This window comes from Dermacentor silvarum, chromosome 1, assembly GCF_013339745.2.
Source record: "Dermacentor silvarum isolate Dsil-2018 chromosome 1, BIME_Dsil_1.4, whole genome shotgun sequence".
Classification (NCBI taxonomy): Eukaryota; Metazoa; Arthropoda; class Arachnida; order Ixodida; family Ixodidae; genus Dermacentor; species Dermacentor silvarum.
In genome coordinates this window covers 428249888-428275481 of record NC_051154.1, presented here as the reverse complement: position 1 = coordinate 428275481, position 25594 = coordinate 428249888, and the positions used below count along the sequence as shown (strand labels likewise).

Sequence of the window (25594 nt, the reverse complement as noted above, 5' to 3'; positions counted from 1 at the left end):
AAATCCGCGGAAAACTTCGATCGCGCCCTGCGGAGAAGTTTTTGAGGGGCGATTTTGCTTCGTCCACCCGTAAATGGCCTTAATAATGCCGTTTTGGAAGTAGCAACGTGACAATGCGAGACGGCGCAAATACCAAGTGTGCAGCAAGCGTTTGCGTTCGCCGGATGGTAAACAACAAAAAAAAAAGCCTTTTGCCCTCGCCTTGTCGGTTGCGGCATCTGAAGGCGCAGAAGCATGCCATCACAACGAAGTTCTTGTCGCTAACACGTTTGATCCGTTTGTGCGTACAGCACTTTCATCGAACAGGTCCGAGAACGGCGGTCGGAGCGCGCTGGAAATAAAAAAAAAATATACCAAAGCGCAACGCCTGCTCCCACGTGACCCGGATTGGCCAATGGGGGAGCGGAAGAGGCTGAGGCGACAAGAGGCGGCGAGGAGGAAACACCGGGGTGATCGCGGTGGCGACAACATCTAAGAATGGCGCTACTTTTTATATATGGGGCTTTAATAGTGCCACTATTTCAGCGCCCCCATACGACCGATCATTAAATGATATTGTTTGTATGTTTTTTTTCGAGACTCATTCGCGTGCCCTGCGCGATCGGGCGCACAGAGCGAGCGGCGGTGATAAAGATGTGTCGCGCTTCGACTTGACGTGGGAAAACATATCATTAGCTCCACTTCTGGAATGAAGCGCGAACGCACAAGGCAAGAAAAAAAAAGGAAGAAAGGAAGCTGCGGCTTGAGTAAACGTTGACCGCCGAGCTGTTGAATCGGGAAGGAAAATGCAATTGTCATGTTCTACTCGTTCGCGATCATATCTTACTAGCGAGAATAGCTGGCGCGTACCTTGCGGTCACCGGTAACGCCAAGCCCGTCCCGGAACTGCAATACAGTTATGCGGATTTTGTTTCTTGACCGGTCGTTTGGGAGCGCTGAAATAATTGCGCTAGCACGCGATTGTTTTTGCATTTCGCGGGCTTTCTCAAAAGCAACTACAAGAAGCTCCTTCAATGGTACTCAGTTGCAAGCACTTCAGTCGGCCATTTTTAAATCGGTTCTACAACCTTTGTATTGGCACTTTCTTGGTTAAGATAACATTTAAAAAGTTAGGCGATTAGTTTATACGAATTATTTGACTTTGCAAAACGATAAAATTGCCACAGACCAGGACACGCGATTCTCAACACCACAGAGTTGGTTTGAGCCTCCTAGCACATTTCGTCGTTTTTAAGACATTGGCTACGTTTAGCTCGGACACTTTATATATATATATATATATATATATATATATATATATATATAAGTGTCCTCTTTATATACTCTTTATATATATATATATATATATATCATAAGAAGCCTACAAACAATGACACCAAGAACAACATAAATTACTGGAAATGGAAATGCATGAAAAAACAACTGTCCGCAGGTGGGGAACGATCCCACGTCTTCGTATTACGCGTGCGATACTCTTACCATTGAGCACGCACCGAGCCGTTTTCCATCCACATTCTGGGGTATTTATGTTTTACAACTAGAATTAAACCTGGGAGTGTTAGCCAGCGCCACTACTCACAAACCATGGCGGCGGATGTGGAACATCCTTTCTGCCCCAGGCGTCATCAGCACGTGACCTTTTTGGTGATGGCAACTGATCAATAAACACACATGCTACCTGCTACCTGAAACCTACAATAAACCCACAAAGCTACCTGAAGGCATCAATGTTCCCGGATTCGAGCCATCGTTATGTAATGAACGAGGGCAGTTTGTTGGCTTCTTATGATATGAATAATAATAATCGGGCCCCTTGGTTCCCTTTCTTCACGTTGTGAGAAGAAACAGTGAGATACGGAAAAGTACCTACTGGCCAGTTAAAGGGTCCATGGAACGGTTCGGACACATTTTGTAAACGCGTAGGGTACAGCTACAGTAAAACATTCGCGTCACAATTTAAGTGAAGCGTTTCATAATATTAAGAGAGTTACGGGCAATTACAAGTTACACTCCTCCCTAGCCATGTATTTCCTCCTCAACTCGTTCGCCGAGTGACCGGGGCTAAGCTCCGCCTTCGCTGGCTCTACGTCATGTTGTGACGTGTTTTAGGTGTCATCGTATATTTCCGGTTTTCTCGGAGCCAGCGCGCGAAGGCTCTCCAACCTCTCGGCTAGCAGCCCGGCCGTCGATCCCCAGCGAGAGCGTTCAAGCAGCGTGCGTTGCGAGCGCTCTGTCGCAGCGCCGAGCGTGTCCATGTATTCCGGTGACCACAGGCGAGCTGCGTGTTTTGACGGATAAGCAGAGGCGGAAACTAAAGCCCCTCCAACGGCTGTGATGAAGGAGCTTCGCAGACGTACGTGAGCGGCCTGATCGGCATGCAAGGTCCAGCCATCTGGTGGCGCAGAACTTAACCAGCAAAATACAGAGCTAATATTCCTGTAACCAAGTGTAAAACATTAGAAACATATAAAAAGACCACTTGTTCAAGATTACGCTCCTTCCAAAAATTTGAGCCAGCAGCAAAGTAGAAAAAACTTGGTTACTGCTATATTATCTGTGTGTTTGGTTGAGCTTTGTTCCGCCAGCTGGCTGCACCGTGCAAGCAGGTCACGTTTGCACCTCCCTTCAACACATTAAACGTGGTAAAACGGCCAGTGCACTTGCGCTTGGGTTTACCTGAATACCGGACACGCTAGACTCCATTGTGGCAATCCTTCGACGTGAAGTGACGGCCGCAAACGCGTAGATGCTGGCGCCGTTTGGATACCGACAGTCCGATACGCTGCAGCCACTTCGCTCGTCTGCTGCCTTGCAGCGGTGCACAATGTCGCAGCTTGACATGTCACCTATCGCTACGTTTGCAGCCCACAACGATACAAGGGCAACCGTTTGGATACCGACAGTCCGATACGCTGCAGCCACTTCGCTCGTCTGCTGCCTTGCAGCGGTGCACGATGTCGCAGCTTGACATGTCACCGATCGCTACGTTTGCAGCCCACGACGATACAAGGGCAACCATGGTACTCGCGAAAAGAAAGAACAAGGCCAACACTGACCGCGCAGCTCTCGTCAACACGGAGCACGTTTTAAACAAGCAGTCGACACTTGCTGTGGGCCGGAAGGGCTTTTAGTGTAGTGATACATGTGGTTATGCATTCTCTTTCTGTTACTTTCTTTTTATAGAAACAAATTAACTAACATCTAAACTATTACGAACAACATTTGTTCACGATAATGTTGGAAAAATTACCGATGACGCGCCCTGGGCAGCCAATTGTATAGCTGACCAAGTGACCTGTCAAAGTCAAATCGTGTCACGTGGTCACAAAACCCAGCCGAATGGCGTGCTGCGATCGGTAGCGATGTACATTTTTAAAACCTTATAATAAATTACATGCTTTACGTGGAGCGCTTAGATGCGTCAATTAATGATAAGAAGGGCTTACTCTAACGACTCAGTACGTTTGTACAAGATCGTCAAAATCGTGTCAGGGTCCCTTTAACGTTGCGAACTATCTTCTGTCTATTCCTGGAGTCCAGTGCAGAACTTTGCATGTTTTCGTCCTGTTTGACAACATTCCGTGCATTTAGGGGCTCTTTGTGATTAATTTATTGTTTGCCACGCATCGAAGAGTGGGCGGTGCAGCCTAAACGCGCCAACCTCTACTTTAAAATCACATAATTAAACAAAATATGTCCACCCCCATTCCACCCTGTGAAAGTGTATGTACAGCGAAGCTGTTGCCGACGTTACTCAAGCGCCACCACCACAAGGCGTCGCACCGTCGAGATCAATGTAGCGTCCACGACCTCGTTCACGCCCTTTCCGCTGGTGCTTCGACGCCGTGGTGCATGTTCGCGGCGTCCATACGCTTGCGCGTAACCCACATTCACGAAGCGAACGTCACTGTAATTTTTTAAGTCTTGCCCTGATGGCGATTACGTTCGCAGCACACTCTGCGCGACTGATGCAACGGACAGAGCGTCCACTCATTAAGTACAGATACATTGGGTGCACACGTTCGCCGCGCGCGCGCGAAGGTGCGCCGGAGGGCAGCATATATCCTCATTCTAGTTACACCGTCCGCCTGGCGCAAGTGCGTTATTTAAATAAATAAATTTCTCAAAGTAAAGTGTGCCACAAAATTTGTAATGTACGACTCACACACGGCCTGCAGACACGATAGCATCGGATTGCAATTTGAAATACCAGAAACCATAATTCTGCTACGCCGAAACTTAAAGAGAGAGAGAGAGATAAATGAGATGCGAAAGGCAGGGAGGTTAACCGGAAGGTAAATATCCAGTTTGCTACGCCGAAACTTAAACTTACACTAGCTCTGGAGACAAAAATTTTTCTTTGTCGACGCGATGCTGTACACGCACGGACGCAGAAAATTTGCCGGGGTAGCCATATAGAGCTTCGCTGTAAAATGAAAGGTTGTGAAGGGATCAGTTTAGAGTCCTATTATTCTTTATGGCGCACTCCATAAGTGGCATGGAAACTTCGCACTTTCATCTATAGTAGCAGCCGGAAGAACAGCTGCCTCGTGGCACCCGTGCTACCGTATGCCTCCCGTAATGCCTTCACCACCTTACTACACCTTCAAGCGTAGAACAGGCTAGTCGCAGCGTTTTCCAGCCTCAGATACTCAGCGAGCAACGCATTGAGAGGACGTCGTAATTCTCACTGCGGTGAAGGTACAGCATAGTTCGAGACTCGTACTTTTAAGGCGAAAACCCTAAATTTGTATAATTCAAGGTCTGTGTGAGGTACAGAAAAACTGAGCGAGCTCGCCTCGCGCTCGTACCACTGCACGCGCATTCGTCTTCTTCCATAGCTGTCTCCGACGCCCCTCATCAGGCCAGCGTTTCCATACTGCCCTTCGCGCTCAACGCGGTTGAAGTACGGTGGCTAGATGGGTAGGTGTGCCGACCGGCGCCTCTGGAGCGTAGTTCACCGCTTCTCCGCGTCATGACGCAAAATTGGCGCTGCGGTCAGTAGAACGATTCCGCAGCGCGCGTCGTCTGCTACAGGGGGCTGGCGGACTGGCGGCGAGCAAAAAAAAAAAAAAAATAAATAAATAAAGCCCGTATTGGAATAGTTGTATGTCGTCTGTTCGTGTCAGTTTCAAAGGTGAAGAGCTCCGCATCTCTCGTACTGTTTGTAAGTTCCTAAGCGATGTGGAATGTTCCAGGTCCGAAAAATGACCGGCGAGATTAGCGGCGGCGTTGCTCCACCAAAGAAGACCACCAAGGAGACCTACTGCTTCGCTGCAAACTTAAAGTCGGGCTCTAAATTTGTTAGAAAGACAGCGGCATTGTTCCGCTGTCTGACAGCGGAAATGTTCGCACCGAGCTGCTCAGTAGCTTGCTCAGTATCGGTACGGTGGCTAGATTGTATGGGCTACGTTAATGAGCAAGCGGTACACCGAAAAGCGTACGTCCATGAGCTCCTCGACGTTGGAAATTTGTAAGCCGCACATGAGGTGCTCAGCGCCTGCGACATCGAGCACCGCTGCGCTGCTACAGGGAAAATAAAAGTGATTCTAGGCTGATATTCTATATAGCAGGCTATGTAGCAAGGAAGTTCCTGCAAAGAACCAAGTGCTCCGATTGCTCAGGGACATTACTGAATTCAACAGAATGAGTAGGTCAGGGCTGTTGCTCCCTTCTGAAGCACTAAAAAAACTGGTAGCGTCGCTCGAAGACGCCTTCAAGCTGTGCTTCAGTTTAAATGAGTTACGAAGGAACAATGTATCGCCGACTTTGAATCCTCTCTGCAGCTGAATCCCCCGAATGTGATCGGCTGTAAGCGGCAAAAGAACGAGCTCACAAACGATGTTGTGAAGTTCTATTCAATTACACGCCTTTACTTTCTTGTCAAGGGCAATAACATGGCGCGCGAAAGCAACAGGGAGAAGAAGAATCACCTGAAGTGGAGGCGTGTGCTGTGAATAATGTTATGATGTGGTGGACCAACGTTGCGGCCTTGCTGGCGCTAGGCTATTTATGTTGGTGCGTCAAGTTATGAGAGCGTTTCTTGTATTTTAAATATATTCATGAATCTAGCCCAAGACATATTGCTTTATTTTATTGCAACCAAACAGTGAACCATATGCACTTAGCAACACAATTCGTCTAGTAACAATTTAAATACCGCAACTGAGGCAGCAATAAACACAATAGCTGGATTTCTCGAAATTGAAACTTTAGAACTCACTAAATATCACGTAAACACGTTTCCATATACCGTATAAAACCACTGCAGCTTTGTTTTATGCATGTAAAAAAATTCATCTACGTATTTAATGCAATGGGCTGGAGCGCCGCACTTGTACCAATAAATATATGTGACCTATCGCCAAGCTAGAAAATTTACTTCAGCATATCGTGTCTTCTGAGTAGACGACAGTAACAAATTCCCCATTCTGGCTTTGCTTACTCTGCTCGAAACGCCATTGTATAACGCGTACTTCAAAGCTAGAGCAGAGGCAGCGATACTATCAAACACGCTGCTCGTCTACACAGCGCAGCCGACGTTGCGCGCAGCTCAGCCGTTCTACTGTCCGCAGCGCCACTTCTGCGTCATGATGCGGAGAAGTGGTGAACTGCGCTCGGTCGGCACACCTACCCATCTAGCCACCGTAGTTGAGGTAAAGTGTAACAGCGGCGCTGCTAAGAAGGAGGTAAATGTCAGCGGCGGCGCCCGTAAAACGTTTTGGAAATGGCGGCAGCACGCTCGCAGCGCGCTCGCGCGCCTTGTATACGTCGCCGCGTGGGCTCAGAGCTTCATTCCGCATCTCTATGGGTTCAACTAGGCTTGCGCTTTCACATTCGTAGAAAGTTCTAAGCATCCCCCGCAATTTTTTGCTGTTCTTTTTCTCCGAATGGCCGTGCAAGTGTTCCGCTAACAACTAGTATGAAGGTGAAGGAGAGAGTTTGCAATGCAGTGACAGACAAAATGCAGAAAGTAGGCGATTGAAACAACTGGTGCGAACAGTCGAAAACCACGCTCGAGAGCGAGATGTCTGCACAGGATTGATAAGTTTATTGTGAGATAGTCGGAATAATTGAGTCGGTGCTCCCCTCTACCTTCTTTTACATTGAAACCCTTTTCTCGAGATAAGCGACGGCGGGTGAGCTTGAAAGGGAGGTGTATTGCGTCGAAAGGAGGTGTGTAGTAAAGATTCATTGCCTTTTCTACTATTCCCAAATTATCATACGTTGCACTGAAAGGACAATGCCGACAAGGACAGCCGCCCGGCTGCGTCCGAACCTGTGACTGAGTGCAAAAAGAATTAAATTTTAAATGCATCGTTCACTAAACACGATCCGTTTTCAATGGAAGCCAGTCGCGCAGAGCTGTTTCCAAAAGGGTTTTGAAACACGTTTTTTTTTTAATTTTTTTGAAACCATCAGCTGCGGGCAGGAGGAAGTGCTATGCCTTCCGAAAAGTATATTTTTGCGGCTTTGAAAAAAGCCCTAATTTTAACGGACATATAAAGAGTCTGATACTGAAGTAGCAGTAGTAGTAAAACTTTATATTATATTCAAAAACTGGCCGCGCTCCTAGCCAAGAAAAACCGAAATTTTGGATAGTTGATATAAATTACTTATGGTCTCTCAAAGACCAGGCAAGGAATCTCTGCTAAGCAGAGAGATCTTTTGGAAGGGACGTAAATAGCACTGCCGTCTGCACCTCGTTCATTCTTTTTTAGAGCTATTTACTGGTGTGGTTTTAATAAAGTCTTTGAATTGTGAGTAGAGCCACTGCTCGTCACTTTGCATTCTGCTTGGCACCTACGACTCTGCGATAAAAAGGCGTATTGCATACTTTGCCCACTCAACACATGGATTCCTCCAACTGGGATGACGTCAATATCTCTGCTTTCTTACGATTTTATTTTCCGTCTGAGGTGCTGACAGAGGCACCCGAGAGTGGCAAATGTACGGTTCGGTGACGGGGCAACGCGTCAACAGCGACCACTTTCCCATTTCCTAGATCAGAAAGAACGCGCACGCCGGCACGAGCCTGCACTCGTGTGTAATTTATGGTAAAGAAAGGGCACCCTGCATCTGGCGTCTAGCTATATAGAGCTGCTGTCACCTAGCATCACTGTGAATTACAGCGCATACCGCGACAAGGATATGAAAGGACGAAGGCAAGCACTGACGTCCAACTGCTTTTTTTTTTTTTTTTCACGAGAGTAACATATACAGGGTGTCGCAGCCATCACGCAGCACGATTTCAAAAAAGAGGAACTGCGTTACGCAAAGCAAACCTAGTGCTCATTGTTTTCAGTGAAGTGGAGTAGCCGCCAGTAATTTTTTCGTTACTGAGATTTAATTGGGTAATTATAATTAATTATCTAAGTCGAGAAGTACTGCCCTAACTATCAAAGTGTCAATGAGAAAGTTGTAGAGCAACATGAAAAACTCCCAATACAGCTTTCTCTTGCTCAATACGTGCTACATAAATGTGATTTTGTGAGTGTGAAAGAAGCCAGCGAATACACGCAGAATTGCCGCGCAACTGGCTGCTCGGAGCACTTTGCTTGCATTCGCGGGCTTCTTTCACGTTCGGAAAAACACTTTTATGTAGCACGTATTGAGCAACAGAAAGCTGTATCGGGAGTTTTTCGTGTTGCTCTATAATTTTCTCAGTGATGTGTTCCCACCGCCTGGCTACGTGCTGATGGCGCCAGCAAACACATTTTGCTTTTGGTTCGAGGCCGTCACTGATGGCGCTTTAAAACTACCACAAATACGTGCCCGTGATGTAGCTTTACCTTCTCCTCAGCCTAATTTCATGCATCAAAGCGAGAAAGGCTGGCTCGTATATGCGGCGCCTAGTCAGAGATGCCTGAGCACGGGCTCATTTCGCTGTGCGTCAGCAGCAGGACGCTGCTTTCAGGTTGAACCATTCTCGGATGGCAGGTCCTGTGTGGGCTAGAAGTTTGATTGTGGTGGTCGCTTGTCTCGAAAGGTACAATTTAGACATTAAGTTAAGCTACTTAGTATTACTTTCCGTCGAAACAAGTCATTGTAGTCGAGGTTCGGGTCACCGTCGGCGGCGATGCACATTACACAGGGAGAACATTCCGCCTCTTTTGGTTGCCTCAGAAGGCCGCGACATGGGAAGTGCGTGTTAAAGAGGAACTCGCCTTCGTGAAGCAGGAAAACGCATAGATCCTCCTTTCTCGCTCCCTTTTATTTCTTCTTAGGATTGTGCTACTTTAATAGACAACCAGTTATAGTCTTTACACATTATCTAGCCAAATTCAACTTCTTCCACCTTTCTCAAATATAATGAGCTACCCGCTTTTGTTCTATAAAACATACTACAGTGTTCGTGTGTCATCACATTAAGCCTATAATTTGGCGTTCCATCAACATCTGCGCGTTGCTTACTTTAATTTCAAGTTTTCGTCGTTGTCTACCGAGCTTTAGTTTGCGTAGGTTGGTGCTGGCACAATGTACCGATTACAGACTTTCTATTCGAGGATACCGGCAAAGTGCAGTTGATTACTTGTGAGTACCAACATATGACAAGTTCAAGCTGTCGTTATTCTTCTATTCATTTCCTTTGCGCTGCCCTGAGCGTCTTGACTACTAGGAATTGATAAACGCAATTCTTTACTGCTTAATTGTATAGGCGTACAAAGTTACCGGATATTAGGAGATAGTTGTCAAACGTTCCTTAGCACAGAGCCGGCCAGGAAAGCGGATCCCACGACCAACCACTTTCGTGGTGAAAATTCACGTATTCTCTTATGTTTTATAACAAGCAGTAGGTAATGTCTCAGCGCGCCTTATCAGTAGCAAAATAGCTATGGTGCTCTTACTTGTACACCTGAGCGAAGGCTTGGGCAGCCTGCGGAGACATGACGTCGGCCAGCTCCGAGAAATCTGTGATTCGTGGTAGACCGCAGAACTCGCGCCAGTCATTGTAGCTGGGTAGGCCATGGTCACGTCCACGCTGGACGTTCAAAGCGGCCAAGTCTGTTCCGAAGGGGAAACCAGGAGGCTCGAAAAGATGGTTCGTCAGCTGCGGGAGAGGCCAACATAAGGAGCAAAATTATCGCAGTGCACGGGCATGTGGAACCAGAAACTGCGTGTTCTACCTGCACTTAGAAGCCAGAGCTCTACATGGTTGAAGAATAATTACCTGCCATGCGTCAAGTGGGCAAGTATTCATATTACATGTAGTAGACGAGCGCACCCTCCCAATACGCTCAAACTGCGCTGCCACAGTTGTCTATTTCATTAGAGGATTACGGAGTGTTGAAATGAATAAGTGCCACTGGTTGTTTACCATTTTAACTAGGATAAGGAAATAAAACTTTTTTACAATTTCGCAAACTCGCAAGACATGCGAACAATCCAGCTACGTAAGGCACACGTGCTACAGAGTCTGAAGCAAAATATACCAACGTATCACCCGGTAATCTAGAACGCGTCATCATGTTATGAATGCCACTTTTAGAAAACGCGCGTAAGAAAGGTACGGCTAAGCAGATTATTTATATTTCCATTTTAATTTTGTCGCAGGATACAGAGACAACAAAGGAAATACAACGGTTGTATAAACGCAAACCAGTTCATGACAACCAACAAGAACAAGAGGCTCATACATAGATCTCCAGCCTTGTTCTGAAGCAGCTGCAAAGTAGCGTTATAGCGAATTTATCACCTGAATGCACCCTGAATAACATGTCTTTTTAGCCTACTTATAAATAAACCGTAATACCAATCAAGAGTCATTGCCATTTGTTCTTTTTTCTTAAGGATGAGTCGAAACTGTCTCAGATCTGTAAAAAGTTCACGCTTTTCTGTTGCCTACTAGTTTCGCTCTGTTGATTCTGCAGTGATTCTCCTGATTCTGAATACCTGCTCGCTCATGAAGCCGTCATAGCTCTGAGATGGTTGGGTGATGAGACCACGGTAAAATCGGTCGATGTTTCCTGGTTCCGTAAGTTCAGCCGGGTTAAAGAATTGCGATGCCAGCGGTAATCTCTTGTGCACCGAGCCATCCTCGTTGATGAGATCAATATGGCCCTGGAAGAAATAATAGACGAATACGTTTGACGGGTTAATACAAAATTCATGCAAGCGTTGCTCCTACACTGTGCGACTAGACTCATTTTCAGCAATTTTCCCCTTAACTCTAGCATTTTGTCCTACAAGCTTGGCTTTAGCTTCTTACCCTTGCCTCACGCCGCAAGATCGCACGCCTGTGCCTTTAACGCAGATTTGTTTTTTCCGCACACCTCCCCAACTGACAACCCCATATTCCCAGTTCATCCTTAGACAGCCACTCCGACGTCATTTATTATCATCAAGCTAAAAAAACACATATTTACGCAGAACTCCCACTGACGCGGAGCCAAAAATTATAACAATGTTTACGCCCACGCTACCCTGATGACTGACTTTTCAAAGACTCTCATCGCTATGGACCACCCACATCTATATTCTTTAGTACATTCAACTCACACCCATCAAGTAATAACCCGTACGCGGGCCTTGAGATCTACAATAAAATATATGATACTTGTGTGTCGAAGCATTTTACAAACTACATACAAAGTTAAAAAAAAAACTTGGAGTACGCTTAAGCTTCGCCTTTAAGAGGCAACGTGATAGCGTTATTGTACGCCGTTGACGCCGACACTGATACCGTATTTTCTGTGACATGGGGCCCGATCAAAATTTAGAGAGGCTCGGTTTTGAACATTGCCCTCCATGGTGCCTATAGAACCAAAGTACGGTGAAACACCATCAGAATTGGAGGACGCTTAAGCTTCACCTTTAAGAGTGGAACGCGATAGCATTCAAAGATCCCTGGGTGCTTATCAGGCTTTTTTCTCGTATATTTAAAATAGAATCCGACGCTAGCACGTCTGTAGGTTGTGGTTAGGTCGTACTTTACGATTTTTTTTACGGATTTTACGTTTAGAATTTTTGCTCACTAACGCCTGGCGCCATGCGAAGATGTAAAGGAAATAAGTGGGATCAAGTGGGTCCAGGCGTTTTCGGGAAGGCCGTGAAAACCCCAAGGACGATGCAATATGAGGACGCTCCTCCACATCGGGCTAAAATGGAAACTTCGATCGGGTCCATTCTCTTGTGCTCAGTGAAAGGCGAATGACAGTTAGAATGATAGCAAAAAGACTTGGTTCGGGGAAAAGTTGTCTGGTAAGCGGAATTTGACTTAAAAAATGGAGATGGAAAAAAATATATTTTTGCCAAGATGACTCCAGAGTAAAATTTGCGAGGAAAAGAATGTTGGGTTGATTGGGAAACCTCCGACGACCGCGATTAATTCGTGGAAAGAGTCATCACCGGGGTCGTAACTCGGATTTACAAACACGACATTGAGATAAAGTTGCAGGTCAAGGAGTGGAGAAGGAAAGGTTAGGCAAGGTCTAACAAAGTGCGGAAGAACAAAAGTAACAGTCATTTTTAACGTGTTTCTTTTTTTTGTTGCCACACATATGTGCCCCAAAAATTTGTACCTGTAGGTCAAACTGCCAATGAAGCCTTCTACGTCGAGGTCCTGAAGCGTTCGTGAAATCATGTGCGCTTTGTGGCTTCAAATTTGACGAGAGATAGCCGCCTTGCAACTTTTTGTTGGTTACCAGAATGCAAACTGGTTCTTTGGGGGTCACATTGCTGGGATATGACGGCAAATCAAAAGAAACTACATCCCTGCAGAAACATCTAACTGAAGAGGGCTTCCAAGGATGCTTTCAGCAATGAAAGAAGAGGTGGAACCAGTGTATTGTTTTTAATTGAGGGTATTTTGAAGGTTACCACAGTGATGCATCTGAAAGTGTGTAAAATGATTGGTTTTAACCATATAGCACGAAGTTTCGGTGCAGACCTCCTATATATAAAGTATAATCTACTCATTTAGGCTAACCACGTTCGTAAGCTTGTTTTACTATTGCCAATGTAGCTAAGAGGTCAATAGCGCCTCGTCAAATGCCTCTCATTAGAAACAGGCGTTTCTAATGCCGTCTATTTGCGCCGTCTATCATCGCCCTCTATTTGCTCCTCTATACAAGCGCGCGCGCGCGCTAGTGTGATGTATTCCTTTGTCCTGCGCACGCTAGTCGTTCATGCTCACTTCCATCTCTTCGCAGTTGCGTGCTTTTGTGTTTCATCGTAACTGAACGAAAACAACAACTCTACACCCTCTCCTAAGTGTTTTCAGTATGCTTCTTGTCAAGGGCAGCGTCACCGCTTTCAAGACGAGTACCGCAGCGTCGAGCATTTCTATGGTGTGTGTGGAATGTACCACGGTAACCAGTTCACATTCATCGCCCTGGCTGTCTTGGCGGCATGTTTCATCATGTTGTCATTCGCTCCGCTTCCGGTTTCGATGGTTATGCGAACAAGGTGCAAGTACAAGCAGTTTTCTTTCAAATCTGTGCATTCTGTGAGTATCCCTCCTATTGAAGATTTCTTCTGGCAAACTTCACTTCACTGAAGAAAAGTAAACACTGCAATATGTGGTAGTGCCAAAATAATCACTTCAGGCAGCCAAAAATAAAAGTTGTGCCAAGACAGAGCGAGTTTTAAGGCTGAATCGTATGAATGCTGTTCCACGGTGTTCATCAGCGCATCGCAGATATACCGACTCCATCTGGTCCGACAGATGTGGCACCACAGGTGAATTTGATCTCATATTTTTTTCTCTAAATATAAAAAAAAACATAATTTATGAGGGATAATACTATCCACCGTTAGGTGCATAGTATAACAAGAGTACTTTCCATTATTGCAATATTTCGATATATGCAGACTTTCCATGCGATCAGGACATGTTTATGGACCGCCGAACACGCACACATAGTAGTGTTTCCAGACAAGTCGGCAGAATAGAATGCGTGTATTTCCTAGAATATCTCGTGACTAGAGCATGTGAGATGTAATTCGAGGAATCAAATTAAGAAAAAGCAGGAACGGGAATGAAAACAACGGGAGAATAAGCTAGGGAAGTCGCAATAGTTCCATACGTTCACGCACTTTCTCATGGACAAAAAGCCCTTCACGGTGTAAAAGTTGATTTTTCCGTTCCGAATGGCGTCCGCGTAAGAGAAAAGGTGAAAGCCAAAAAAAGGCCAAGGTAAAACATGGCTGTGGCGTGAAGCCAAGGTCACAGGCAATTCAATGTGCCACGCAGGTGCCGTACAATCTCACTGTCTCGTGCGGCTCGGCCTATATCGGACACACCGGACACTGTGTATATATAATATTAAGGGAGCACGAGCTGTCTACACCGGGAAAACTGTCAGTCGCACATTGCCTCGCACTACGAAAAATGCGGCTGCACCGCCTGGATTCGACAGAAAATCGAGGCAGAGCATATACACTGTAAAAAAGATAAACGTATCAGTTATCTTCATTTGCAGAAAGGACATTTTGATGAGAACGGACATTTCATTTTGAACGGCTAACTTTTCAATTTCTTTGTTTACCACGTGTTGGTAAATATTGTTCAATCTATCGCGAATACACCCTGCAGTTGGGAGTTGGTTCTTGTGTTATCGTGTCTTTTCTTGTAATTGTGTTTTTCTGTTTTTTTCTGTGGTGCCGTTTAGAAATTTCAAAAAATTTGGTGTGGTTGTTTTGGCTCACAACGGCTTTCTTGTGCCACGAAGATAGCGGGGGCGAAACCACTGAGCGTGCATTTATCAGTCCTAGCGGATTTTCTTTGGCGTTGGATGGTGCGGCAGGCGAATGCAGTGCCGCAATACTTTATTTTTGAAGCGCTCCTTTCGACCCGGTTATTTGTAGAGAGAATTCGGCTAAAATAAATATTCCTCAAGGTGTGTGACCAATTGCTCGTTTCAGCTTCTCTACAAAACGGTGCTGTCTTTTCTAGTATAACTAATGCACCTGCTATACTTTTCGCTGTTGTGAAATAAAGTGTTCACTTTTGATTTATCGTGAGCAGCAGCTTGAAACATATACTATTTCAGCTTGAGAGGCTTCCAATCGTAATGCGCATTTATAACTGAACGGGGTATCTGTGGCTGGAGAGACCATAAACTCCATAGACGTCTAGTAATGTGAACAGCGCTATAGCTTAATTCTTTTTAGGAAAGAGCACTATCAGGCGCTTTGCCACCAGCAATTTGACAGATTTATGGAGAACATGGTAGTATAATTTGTTTCCTATTGCATTTTATGGAAGATTGCCAACACTTTCAAGGTGCGACTGGGAAATCACGGTACCAGCCATTTCCCGTACCACGAATAGCGTATGTTACTCTCGCCATTTATACGCAAAGCCTCACGACATCAAGTGTACCAAAGAGCTGGTAGAATGCCAACATCATACTAATCCATGGGAAGGCAAACGCTAAAGAATGAACAAGTACCGGCCCATTAGCTGGATTTCAGTTTCGCATAAAAATTCTAAAAGATAATTTCCAATGGAATGACGGCAACACTTCAATCAACCAAGAGTTGCTTCATGAAGGGATATTCTACAATGCATCGCATCCCTGTCATCAATCAGGTGATTTAAATATCTGTGGAGTACAATCAACTTTGCTATAAGGCATTTATATATTATGAAAAGGCTTTTGATTCAGTAGAGATGCCAGCAGTTATGGAGCCATTGCGTTATGAAGGAGTAGAGGAGACACGTGAATATTTTGGGAAATATCCACAAAAATTCCGAAGCTACCTTATGTCTCCACAAGAAAAGTAGAAAATTACCAATGAAGAAAGTGGTTAGGCCAGGAGATACAATGGCTGCATGTTTAGAAGAAGTATTCAAGCGATTAGACTGGGAAGGCTTAGGAGTGAGTTTCAACGGCGAATATCTCAAAAACCTTCGGTTTCCAGATGACATTGTCCTGTTCGACAACACTGGGGATAGGTTGTAATGACTGATTGAGGACAAGAGTAGGGTTGAATATTAATATGGAGAAGACAAGGGCAATATTCAATAGCCTGACAAGAGAACAAGAATTCATGATTGCCAGTCAGCCTATACAGTCTGTGCAGGAAAGCGTTTAACTAGGTCAATTCCTCACAGGGCACCCTGGTCATTAGAAAAAAGTTTACAGAAAAATAATGATGGGTTGGAGTGCATTTGGCAGATATGTTACTAAATTCGGACTGGAAGTCTACCACTGTCGTGGAAAAGTGTACCATCATTGCATTCTACCGGTGCTAACATACGTGGCAGAAACTTGGAGGTTAACATAGAAGCTCGAGAACATACAGGAAGGGACCGGTGTGGATCAGAGACCAAACGGTGATAGCCGATATTCCAGTTGGCATTATGAGAAATAAATGGAGCTGGGCAGGCCATGTAATGCGTAGGGTACATAACCAGTGAACCATTAGAGTTACCGAATGGGTGCGAAGAAAAGGGAAGCGCAATCGAGGACGGCAAAAAACTTGGTGGGGCGATGGATTTAGGCAATTTGCACGCGCAAGTTCGAATGAGCTAGCGCAGACATGAGTGATTGGAGATCACTAGAAGAGGCCTCCTTCCTGCAGTGGGCATAAAAATAGGCTCATGATGACTCGCGAGTGCAATCGTATGATTTCACTCTTTTTGATATTTTAGGTGAAATTACAGCGCTCATAAAAAAAAACTTGTTACTTTCATAGGAGAACATTAGACATGTAAGGGTGTTTTGAAAACTCTTTTGACAAAAGGAAATATAGCTGCCATGCTCTCTTTACTAATTGCACTGCAAGTGCGCCACCGCGTTGTGTATACACGAAAGGTAAATGTTTTGTGCACACTAGAAGATGCAGATGAAAAGCCAGCGGTGGAACACGTTCTGCACTAATTGACGGCGCATTTGCTGCCATTGCCAATCGCAAAAAAGAAAAATGAAGACGTTGGGGTTCCTAACACAGCGTGTTAGGAAATGGACCCATGCCATAAAGAAGCAAAGCTGTCACAATTGCTCATCACCGAGCCTTAGGGTCTTGCATTTTGTAATTTACTGCGCAATACGAGACTTTTTTTTCACTTCGATTTGCACTGTACCGATAGAAAAGTATCATGCACCCCGTCCGCCAAATGTTGACGCAGTGTCATAACTTTCATGTGAGATCACACCTTCCCTTTCCCGCCTTCAAAGCACGCAAAAGGGCACACTTTTTTTCGTGCTTAAAAAAGTGAAACAGTCTTTGAACGTTTTACAACGTACGTAAAGATGACATGAAATGATATGTCTATTAGAGCACTGCACGGGCCGATTTTTTGTGCCCAGGCCCGGCCCGGGCCCGTTTTTACGTTGGGCTGCCCGCCCGAGCCCGACCAAAAGTTTTATGGTGCGACCCGGGCCCGGCCCGGGCCCGGAAATATTCTACGTTACCCGCCCGGCCCGGCCCGGCCCGGCCCGGCTCGAAACCGGCCCGAACCCGGCCCGATACCGAAAAAGACCACCCAGCGGCATTAAAAAATAAAAATAAAGAAAAGAATGAAAGGAATTTATTCTTAAGGAATAAATACATGTCATATGCAATTATGAACACCATTTGAGCCGTCTGAACGCAAATACCAGCACGCAAAGTAGTACGAATGAACCTGCCGAGCAGTATCGCTAACAGTTTCCAACAGCGCGACCTTGATGCGGCCTAATCCACTTCTATCGCAGCACCACCACAGTATTTTCCATGTCGGGCGCCTCATTGCAGAGCATGCGCCGCCCCAGCCGCTCGTCCCACTCAACCGTATTCTAGTACACTCTAGCCAAAGCGCAGCCACGACCGGTCGTGAGCGCAGCGCATGGATGGAGTCAATGGAGAAAGAAAGCTTCTCGTTCCTCCATGGTGCAGCGTAATGCGCTGCGGCTCGGTGACCGGTTGAGAACATGCGTGCAATCATGGATGGACGCAGTGTCATACTTCAGCTGCGTGACGAATTATCTTATCTAACCAGTCATCGTTTTACTAATTCGCTTTTGAAGAATCAGCAAGTCGCGAACGCGCTTACACCACGCTGAAAGCATTAATTACATTGATTTAGGTAAGGAATACAATGGCATCCTTTGGGTTGAGGTGACTTCGATCTTTCTGGACTTTTACATTCTGTTCAAACAGCGCCAAATTCGACGGATGAAGAAAAGGGAAGTACACAGGAGTAGCACTGCTAGCTTCCAGCTGCGCCGGGGCAACAGATTTTTCAGAGTTGACATGCGCGAGGATAACTTGCTGCACGTTACGTGCACATCACCAGAAAGTCCGTGCCCGAGCCCGGCCCGAACCCATGAAAAAACTGCCCTACCTGGCCCGAGAGTAATTCTTTACACTTGCGATGCCTCTTGCGACTGCACTGTCGCTGTTTCGACTGCAGCCATTTGCCACTGCAGCTTGTCACTTTGGCCACTTTCTTTAGCTGGCGGAAACTGAAGAAAATCGAGCCTAATGTTTTCATTGAAATGAAAATTGAAGAAAAAAGACTTGGGCGTGCTATATGAGATACGGCTACCTTTTTTTTCAATAATAATGTTATATTGACAATAAAAAAGTTGGAATACGATTCAACTTCCAGCTGAAGTCGATGAAAGACAAAGTCATAACGAGCGAGTTTCGGGTGAAATAGATGCGCAGTCACTCCACAACGCGCTCAATCGCGCCACCCCTCGCATGAGAGGAGCAGCAGCAGCGTCGGAATCTTACATTTCTGACTGCACCATTGTCGGGATTGGCGTACAATATTCGACTGCACTATCTTCGGGACCGGCTTACATTTTTAGACAGCACTGTTTTCGGGATCAGCCAAGGTTTTGACTATCATGACTTGTAAGTTAATTTTAAATAATTTCCTGGGTTTTACATGTCAAATGATGTTTATGAGGATTAATTTTATGCGGCATAACGTTGTCGGGGAAGAGCGTCAATAGCGTAATGGTTACAGTATTGGGCTTTGTGCAAGGGGTTCTCTGTTCGATTCCGATCACTGGACACTTTTATTGATTTATTTATTTAAAGAAAGTCGCAGTTTCGCCCGAAAGGCGAATCATTGTTTGCGATAGCAAAATAGTGGCCGTGTTAGTTTTATCGGCCGTATATACTTGAAAACATAGGCATACTAACTAAATTAACGAGCTTAGTGTCACGCGCGCTCAAGCCGACATGAACGCATCTCAATTTGTGACCGCGGAAACTGGCTCTCAAAACGCTGGAGTGAGGAAGCGTCGCAGTAGCTGCGAGCTAATGGACTTTCGTGCTGCGTCTCGAAACACAGCGCACGGTGGACTGTGTCCCTGTCGCAGATGGCTTTCAAGATACAGCGGCCCGGTCGGGCGCCCACGCCCGGCCTGGCTGCCCGGAATAGAACGACCTCCCCCCTTCTTCCTCGCTTCCCCAGTGTAGGGTAGCAAACCACATTTTCCTTGCTGATTTACCCGCCTGCCTTTCCCCTTTCTTCTGTCTCTGTCTCTAAATCTTCGACGAAATGTTAAAGCATGTTGGCTGCTTTTTGCTGTGCTGTATTCATAGGCGTGCGCACGGGGGGGGGGGGGGGGGGCGGGGGGGAGGCGGCCGCCCCCTCCAATAATCTAGGGGGGGGGGGCGCCAAGTTGCCCCCATATTTTTTCTCAGTAGCGTCGGTCCCGTTATTGTTAAAGGGGCACTAGAGGGAAACAAAAGGTTCGCGCGGACTGCTGCAAGAAGCACCATTACCGAAACCTCGTAGTACTTATTACGTGCCAAGAGAATGCTTAATTTAAAGAAAAACGTGTTTTCCTAGATTGCAACGGCCCTCTACCGAGTTGGAAGGCGTCTAACGTAGTATTCGATATTCCGGCTTTTGGCCACCAATAACGTTCCCCGGTATAACATAGATCTAGAAAAACTCGCAGCAATACTTACTGCTACGCTTGTTTGCGTACGCTGCTGGTATTGCGATATTTTCCCCAGATAGAACAACACCAATGAGGGGTGACCCGGGCATTGTTGTGCAGTGTGCATGTCATCCACGTGTTACTGCCGGAGCAAAGCCGCTCCATATGTGTGTCGCAATGTGGTGAGCCTCTGTTTATCCTGCCAAAGTGCCACGCCTCCGAAATGCGAGATGATCGACCCATGTATACTGTGAAATTTAACAAAACTAATGTGGCCAGGATTTAATTTTTTCCTCTTAAATTAAGGTAAAAAAAGTGATTTCATTCACATTAAAGCACACGGGTTGTTTTTCCAGGATACGCTCTAGCTTCTAGGTGCCCTTGTCACGGTCCAGCATTTATTTTGACGAGGCTGCGAGCCGCGCCTATGCGCTGAACGAGCTCAACAGTTGGTAGCGCCCTGACCCACCAGATGACACTTGGGGCAGTGGTGGTTCGTTTCCAATATATCATGCTTCATAATACAGATGGTACTAATATTCTGCAGCAAGAGTCTTGCTACACAATAAGTAAGAGTCTTTGGACTCTTACTTATTGTGTCTTATTAGAGTCTTTGGACTCTTACTTATTGTATTGCGAGTTTAGCACACGTAAACTCTCTCGTCGGAGAGTCATGTGGCCCAAAAGACAGTTGACGCGTCTCTTCACGGATACTTAGCAAGCAGGACGTTCCTACAAGAGTAACACACTCTCTTTTTTCCTCAGAGTTTAGGAGATGAGTTCTTCAAGTATCACTATAGGTAAGTTGCGGGCACGATAACTGGGAACGTTCTCTGCGTCTTCGCGTATCGTTTACCTGTGATAACTTCATGTGACCGTCTGCCTGGCCTCACTGCCTAGCCTCACTGCCAATGACGAGGAGATAGACGTTGTCACTAAGTATTTTGACGAGGAATATGACAGCTTGCGGGCTGAGCTCCGCTTTCTGAAGGCACATGTTAGCACAGAGCACATAAAGCTCGGTGACTGTAATGAATGGCTAGAATGGTAGCAACAAAATGGCCTAGGAGCGTTAGTTTATAGTGACTTTTTTTTAATTCTTAAAGGCTTTGCAGTTCTCCCTGTCACTAGCTGCTCATGCGAGCAGACGTTTTCAAAGCTCGCCATTGTGAAAATAAAGCTGAGCTCAACTATGAGTCATGACCGGCTTCGGTGGCTGCTTTTACCTTTCGTTGAACAACAGAGTGCATTGTCAACAAGTTCTGAGTCAGTCATCGAACAGTCCGCGACAAAATCGCGCAGATTTTCGCTTGAGACTTTTCACGATTGGTAAAATGTACGATATCTTCCACGTGCTACACATTTTTAGTAATCTAGTCATAAAATATTTTTACCACCACATAACATATCCATTAGTTTGTATAATGTTTGTTGAGCATGACATAATGCGTGCGTGTTATCTTGTGCAAAAAAGTAATTAAAGCCCTTGTTTTTATTACATGTTTCTATCAAGCGCCAGAAAGTAAGATTATCAACTGTACAATTGGATGCTCAGAAGAAAAAAAAGGGCATGTCATGACGTTTATCTTCAATAATTTCTAAATATTGTAACTTGCTGTTTCTCGTATTTTTAATCTGCAGTATATTCTAATGCTTTTAAGCGTTTCCATTACGTTGTGTATTGGGAGGCTTTTTTTCGTCCTCTGCATGAACGTTGCAGACGCCATGGGACAGCTATCGCCATGTGTAGGTGCACCCATGCGTTTGCCCTGTATGTGTACTATATTTTCCCTACTAGCAGAGTCACGTTGAGGCAATGTTTTTAAATATTCTGTGCTGTTAAAGATGGAATATGTGTCGTATCTTTCTCTGGTTTAGAAAGAATCAAAATTCTTTGTACGCGCGTTGTGTCACTGACGCCTCAGCTGCGCAGGGACGGCCTTTCTTTGCGGACGTTTCACAAGAAAGTGCAACCAACTGCTTAATAATATTTTCGATATGTTACAATTCAATATTGTTGAAATAAACGTTTCATAACCATATCTTGTCGCAGCACTACAATATGGGCGGAAGGACATCAGTGGGAGTGCGTTGATAGAAAGGGGGGAGGCGCTCTGGGGAAACCTCGCCCCCCCCCCCCCTAATGGAAAATCCTGCGCACGCCTACGGCTTTATTGGGTTGCTCCCAGGGCAGCAAGACAGGCTAGTTTGCGGCTCGAGCTTGCATAAGACTGGTCGCACAAAACTGATGTCAATGAAATCACAGCATGAAGCAAGGAACGAAATAATATATGAGCAAGGTGAAAGAAAGTAACAATAAAGCATAGGCCTCTCATCAAATGGGCAGAATCTTGCTACCGGCTCTATAAAATTTAGTTTTTATGCGGCACAGTTCTAAACATTACCGCGGTTTTTGTCAGCCCAGTTGGGTGACCTACCACTTACCTGCACCAGAGAGTGTCCGTATCGGTACGAAGCCGCAGCGAACACATTTCCGATACCGGCATTCAGCTCCGGGTCGTAGCTGTTGCTGTAGCCTCTGGCTGTCAGCAACAGGTCAAATTCTTTCATGATTTCACGACCTGGAATGTGAATAGAAAAGTGCAACACCATCTTTCATTTGCGCCTCCATGTCAACGGCCAGAGTACAAATGAAGTCTTCTCATTCCTTTGATGCGTGGTGCAGGCGTATCCATGCTTGCACTACAAAAAAAAAAACGTCTGAAATCACGACCGGTTGTTGCGAAGGAACGCTTTGCTGTTGTCTTAGTGGCTATGGCATTGCGTAGCTGAATTCGAGGTTGTGGGTTCGATTTCAGCCTCGAAATCAACATTGATTTCCGCAGCCGTGAGACTACGTCGGAATGGCACATCTACATTGTAGGCGTGAAATATGTCACACTGTGCGGCTCTGATATACAAATCAAGAGGCACCTATCGCGTACCGAACGAGGTGTCCATTGCTTGCCAGACGCTAATAAAACTGCCATTACACTGTCGTAAATGTAATTCATGTCAGACGGTATTCGCGAAAAGCTGAATTCCCTCGAAACCTGGGCCGATAACCTCGTATCGAATGTTTCAGTCTGTGGTAGTTTTTTCAACCTACACTATGGTCCATTAAATTCAAAGCCGAAGTAAACGTTTATATGCATGACATCACAAGTACAGATATGCATGGTGCGATGTCAGGAACACAGACAAAAGGCTTTAAAAATTGTATTTACGAAGGCCTGGGCCGTCTAAGAAGGCAGAAAAAAAAGCAGAAGCGACCTTAATCCTTGACTTAGGTAACTATCTGCTAGTGGCACTCGCACCTCGGCGTTGGTGTGCCCTGGTGTAGGGCGGGAAACCGAACTCGGAAGACCGAGCTCAGATCTAAGCGTGGCGGTTTCCCGCCACGCTTAGAGGAGCAGCTCAAGTAGCGAAGGAGGGCGAGGAGGGCGTGACGCATAGCCCCCTAGCTGATGGCGCACGAAGCGCACGTTACGTGCCCCTATGCTGCTGGACAGCATGTAACGAGCGCCGGTGCGCAGCTGGCGCACGCGAGCGAGCGACAGAGCAGGTGCGCGCCGAGAGAGGAGAAGCGAGAGATGAGGGAATGACGTAACCCCTCCGCTTTGTTTGGCAGGCGTTCACTTTGTGTCAGGTGCTGTGTAGCTCTAATTATGTTGTTATTATATTAATTAGTAATAAGCGAGTACCGCTGGTTTAAGTTTGACGTCACTGATGACGTCACTTCTGGTCTTGGAGTTTCACGGGAACCTGTACTGATGCGGCGCGTATCTGAAGTGTACGATTGTGTGTTTTGGTATACGGCAATTAGACTTTCCTTAATCCTTTCTAAATATTCCTGACACTTTATTAGCTCATTACTGTACTAAACCTGCGCTCGGATGTCATATCTATCATTAACTATAAGTAGAATCATCGATAAATACGTTTTATTTTTTATGATTTATTTTTAATTTCTTCCCCTCTGTGACAAACCGGAATTCGGTTCCTAACCGGAAGTTGCTGCGTAATAAACAGGAGTATCTCTCGGTGCTCATGCCACTATAAAGAAATTAGTGGTGACGGGGACAATAAATAAATATGGATACATATTTTCTTTCTTCAGTGCAGAGGCGTTATACAATTTCTAGCAATAGAACAATACATCCACAATAACATTTTAAGAATAGAAACAAAAATTACATAGTGTACAAGACAATTGTATAGTATACATACAACAGAATGAAATTACAATTCATATCGACAAGAAACACATATATCATAAATTTGGTAATAGTAAGGAATTAATTTTACATTTTAAGGACACAGTAAGTTCAGACGCGATGTCAGTATCTATTGGAACATTTGGGTACCTTAGTTAGTTCGTATGTGAGGTATGTGCCATGTGTCATAGTGACGCGGTCTGTAATTGGTAGTGGTTATGTTAGGCTCGACAGCTGCTCAATTAAAGGGTTGTTTTTGCACTTTTTTAACTAACAGCGTTTCCGTGAAGTATGACTGCACAGTAAATCAATTTTCTGCAACCCAAGCTTAGTATATAGTGGTTCTGTACGAGCAAGAAAATGGTGTTTGTAATAGCACGCAGAGTATTTTTTTAAGGTACGTGAAGTTTCTGAAGACCTGACTGAGTGGTTTTCCGCTAAACCAAGACGCAATAGCTAATATGGGAAAAAAAAAAGGTGTGATATAAATAAATAGTTTTATGTGCGTTGGTAGTAATGAACACAATCTTGGGAACACTCCGACCACCCGAGCAAGTGTGTTAGTAACCATGTCTAAATGTTCATTTCAAACCACAGGCTTCTGAAAAATAACTTTTATTGGAGGCACGCGCAACTTCAATAATTCTATTGCCAATCATAAGGCCACTGTTAACGATATAGCGCTCATTTTTGGTGAAACAACAGAGCCTTTTGTTTTCTTTGTGTTCATAGGGAGTAGGTATAGTGCACTCCCACTCGTACAATTCATAGAATACATCGTTGGAATGATCAACCCATTTGTTGATATTGGTAGAAGTGAATAACTGGTTGGTGTCATCTGCATAATTTATAAATTGCGTAGTCCTATGGCCACATTAACAATGCCATTAATGTAAATATTGAAAAGCAAAGACCAAGGATGCGTCCTTGTGGAACTCCAGCTTTAATAGGCTTTAGGCTGGACATTTATTCATATATACCAACTGACTGCTGGCGTAATTCCAGGCAAGATTTAGTTATTGACAAAAATACACTTCAGAAGTAATAAATCTGCAGCTTTTTTAGTGACGTTACATAATTATTGCGGTCAAACGACCTAAAACAATCCATAAAATAGCCAAGAGTTATAGCATCTTGTCTTCAAGTGCCTGCCAAATGTGTTTTTTATGCATAGGAGTGCGGTCACAGTTGAGCAATTCTTTCTAAACCCAAACTGAGAGGCCGTGACTATAATATGTTTCTCGCAAATCGATGTCGTCCTATTATGAATTATTGTTTCTAGGCCCTAAATCAGAAGTACTAGGCCTAAACAGACCAGAAATTCACGTTTGTCGTGAAATCTGTGCTTAAACTTTTGCGACCGACTGTAAATACGCTGAGGAAGACAGGTACAAACTACTTTCCGTGCAACAGTTCTGGCTCAGTTACATTGATGGCTCGTACAAGAGTAGAATACTGGCAGTGTGCATTGCTTCACAAGGCATTTAAACTCCCAGCATATCGGATCTCTATTATCTCTCTTGAATGCACTACGCTCTTGAA

General features: G+C 45.2%; 1 protein-coding gene across 1 annotated transcript in view; it reads right to left on the bottom strand.

Annotated features, from left to right (window-relative positions):
* The window catches only part of LOC119437676 (chorion peroxidase-like), a 101464-nt gene that overhangs the window by 25126 nt on the left and 50744 nt on the right, over positions 1-25594 (bottom strand). The window contains exons 12-14 of the mRNA XM_037704665.2: positions 22281-22417; positions 10894-11061; positions 9849-10051 (exon numbers count right to left, since the gene is read on the bottom strand). Of these exons, the coding sequence (XP_037560593.1) occupies positions 9849-10051; positions 10894-11061; positions 22281-22417 (508 nt within the window). The remainder of the gene's footprint in view (positions 1-9848; positions 10052-10893; positions 11062-22280; positions 22418-25594) is intronic.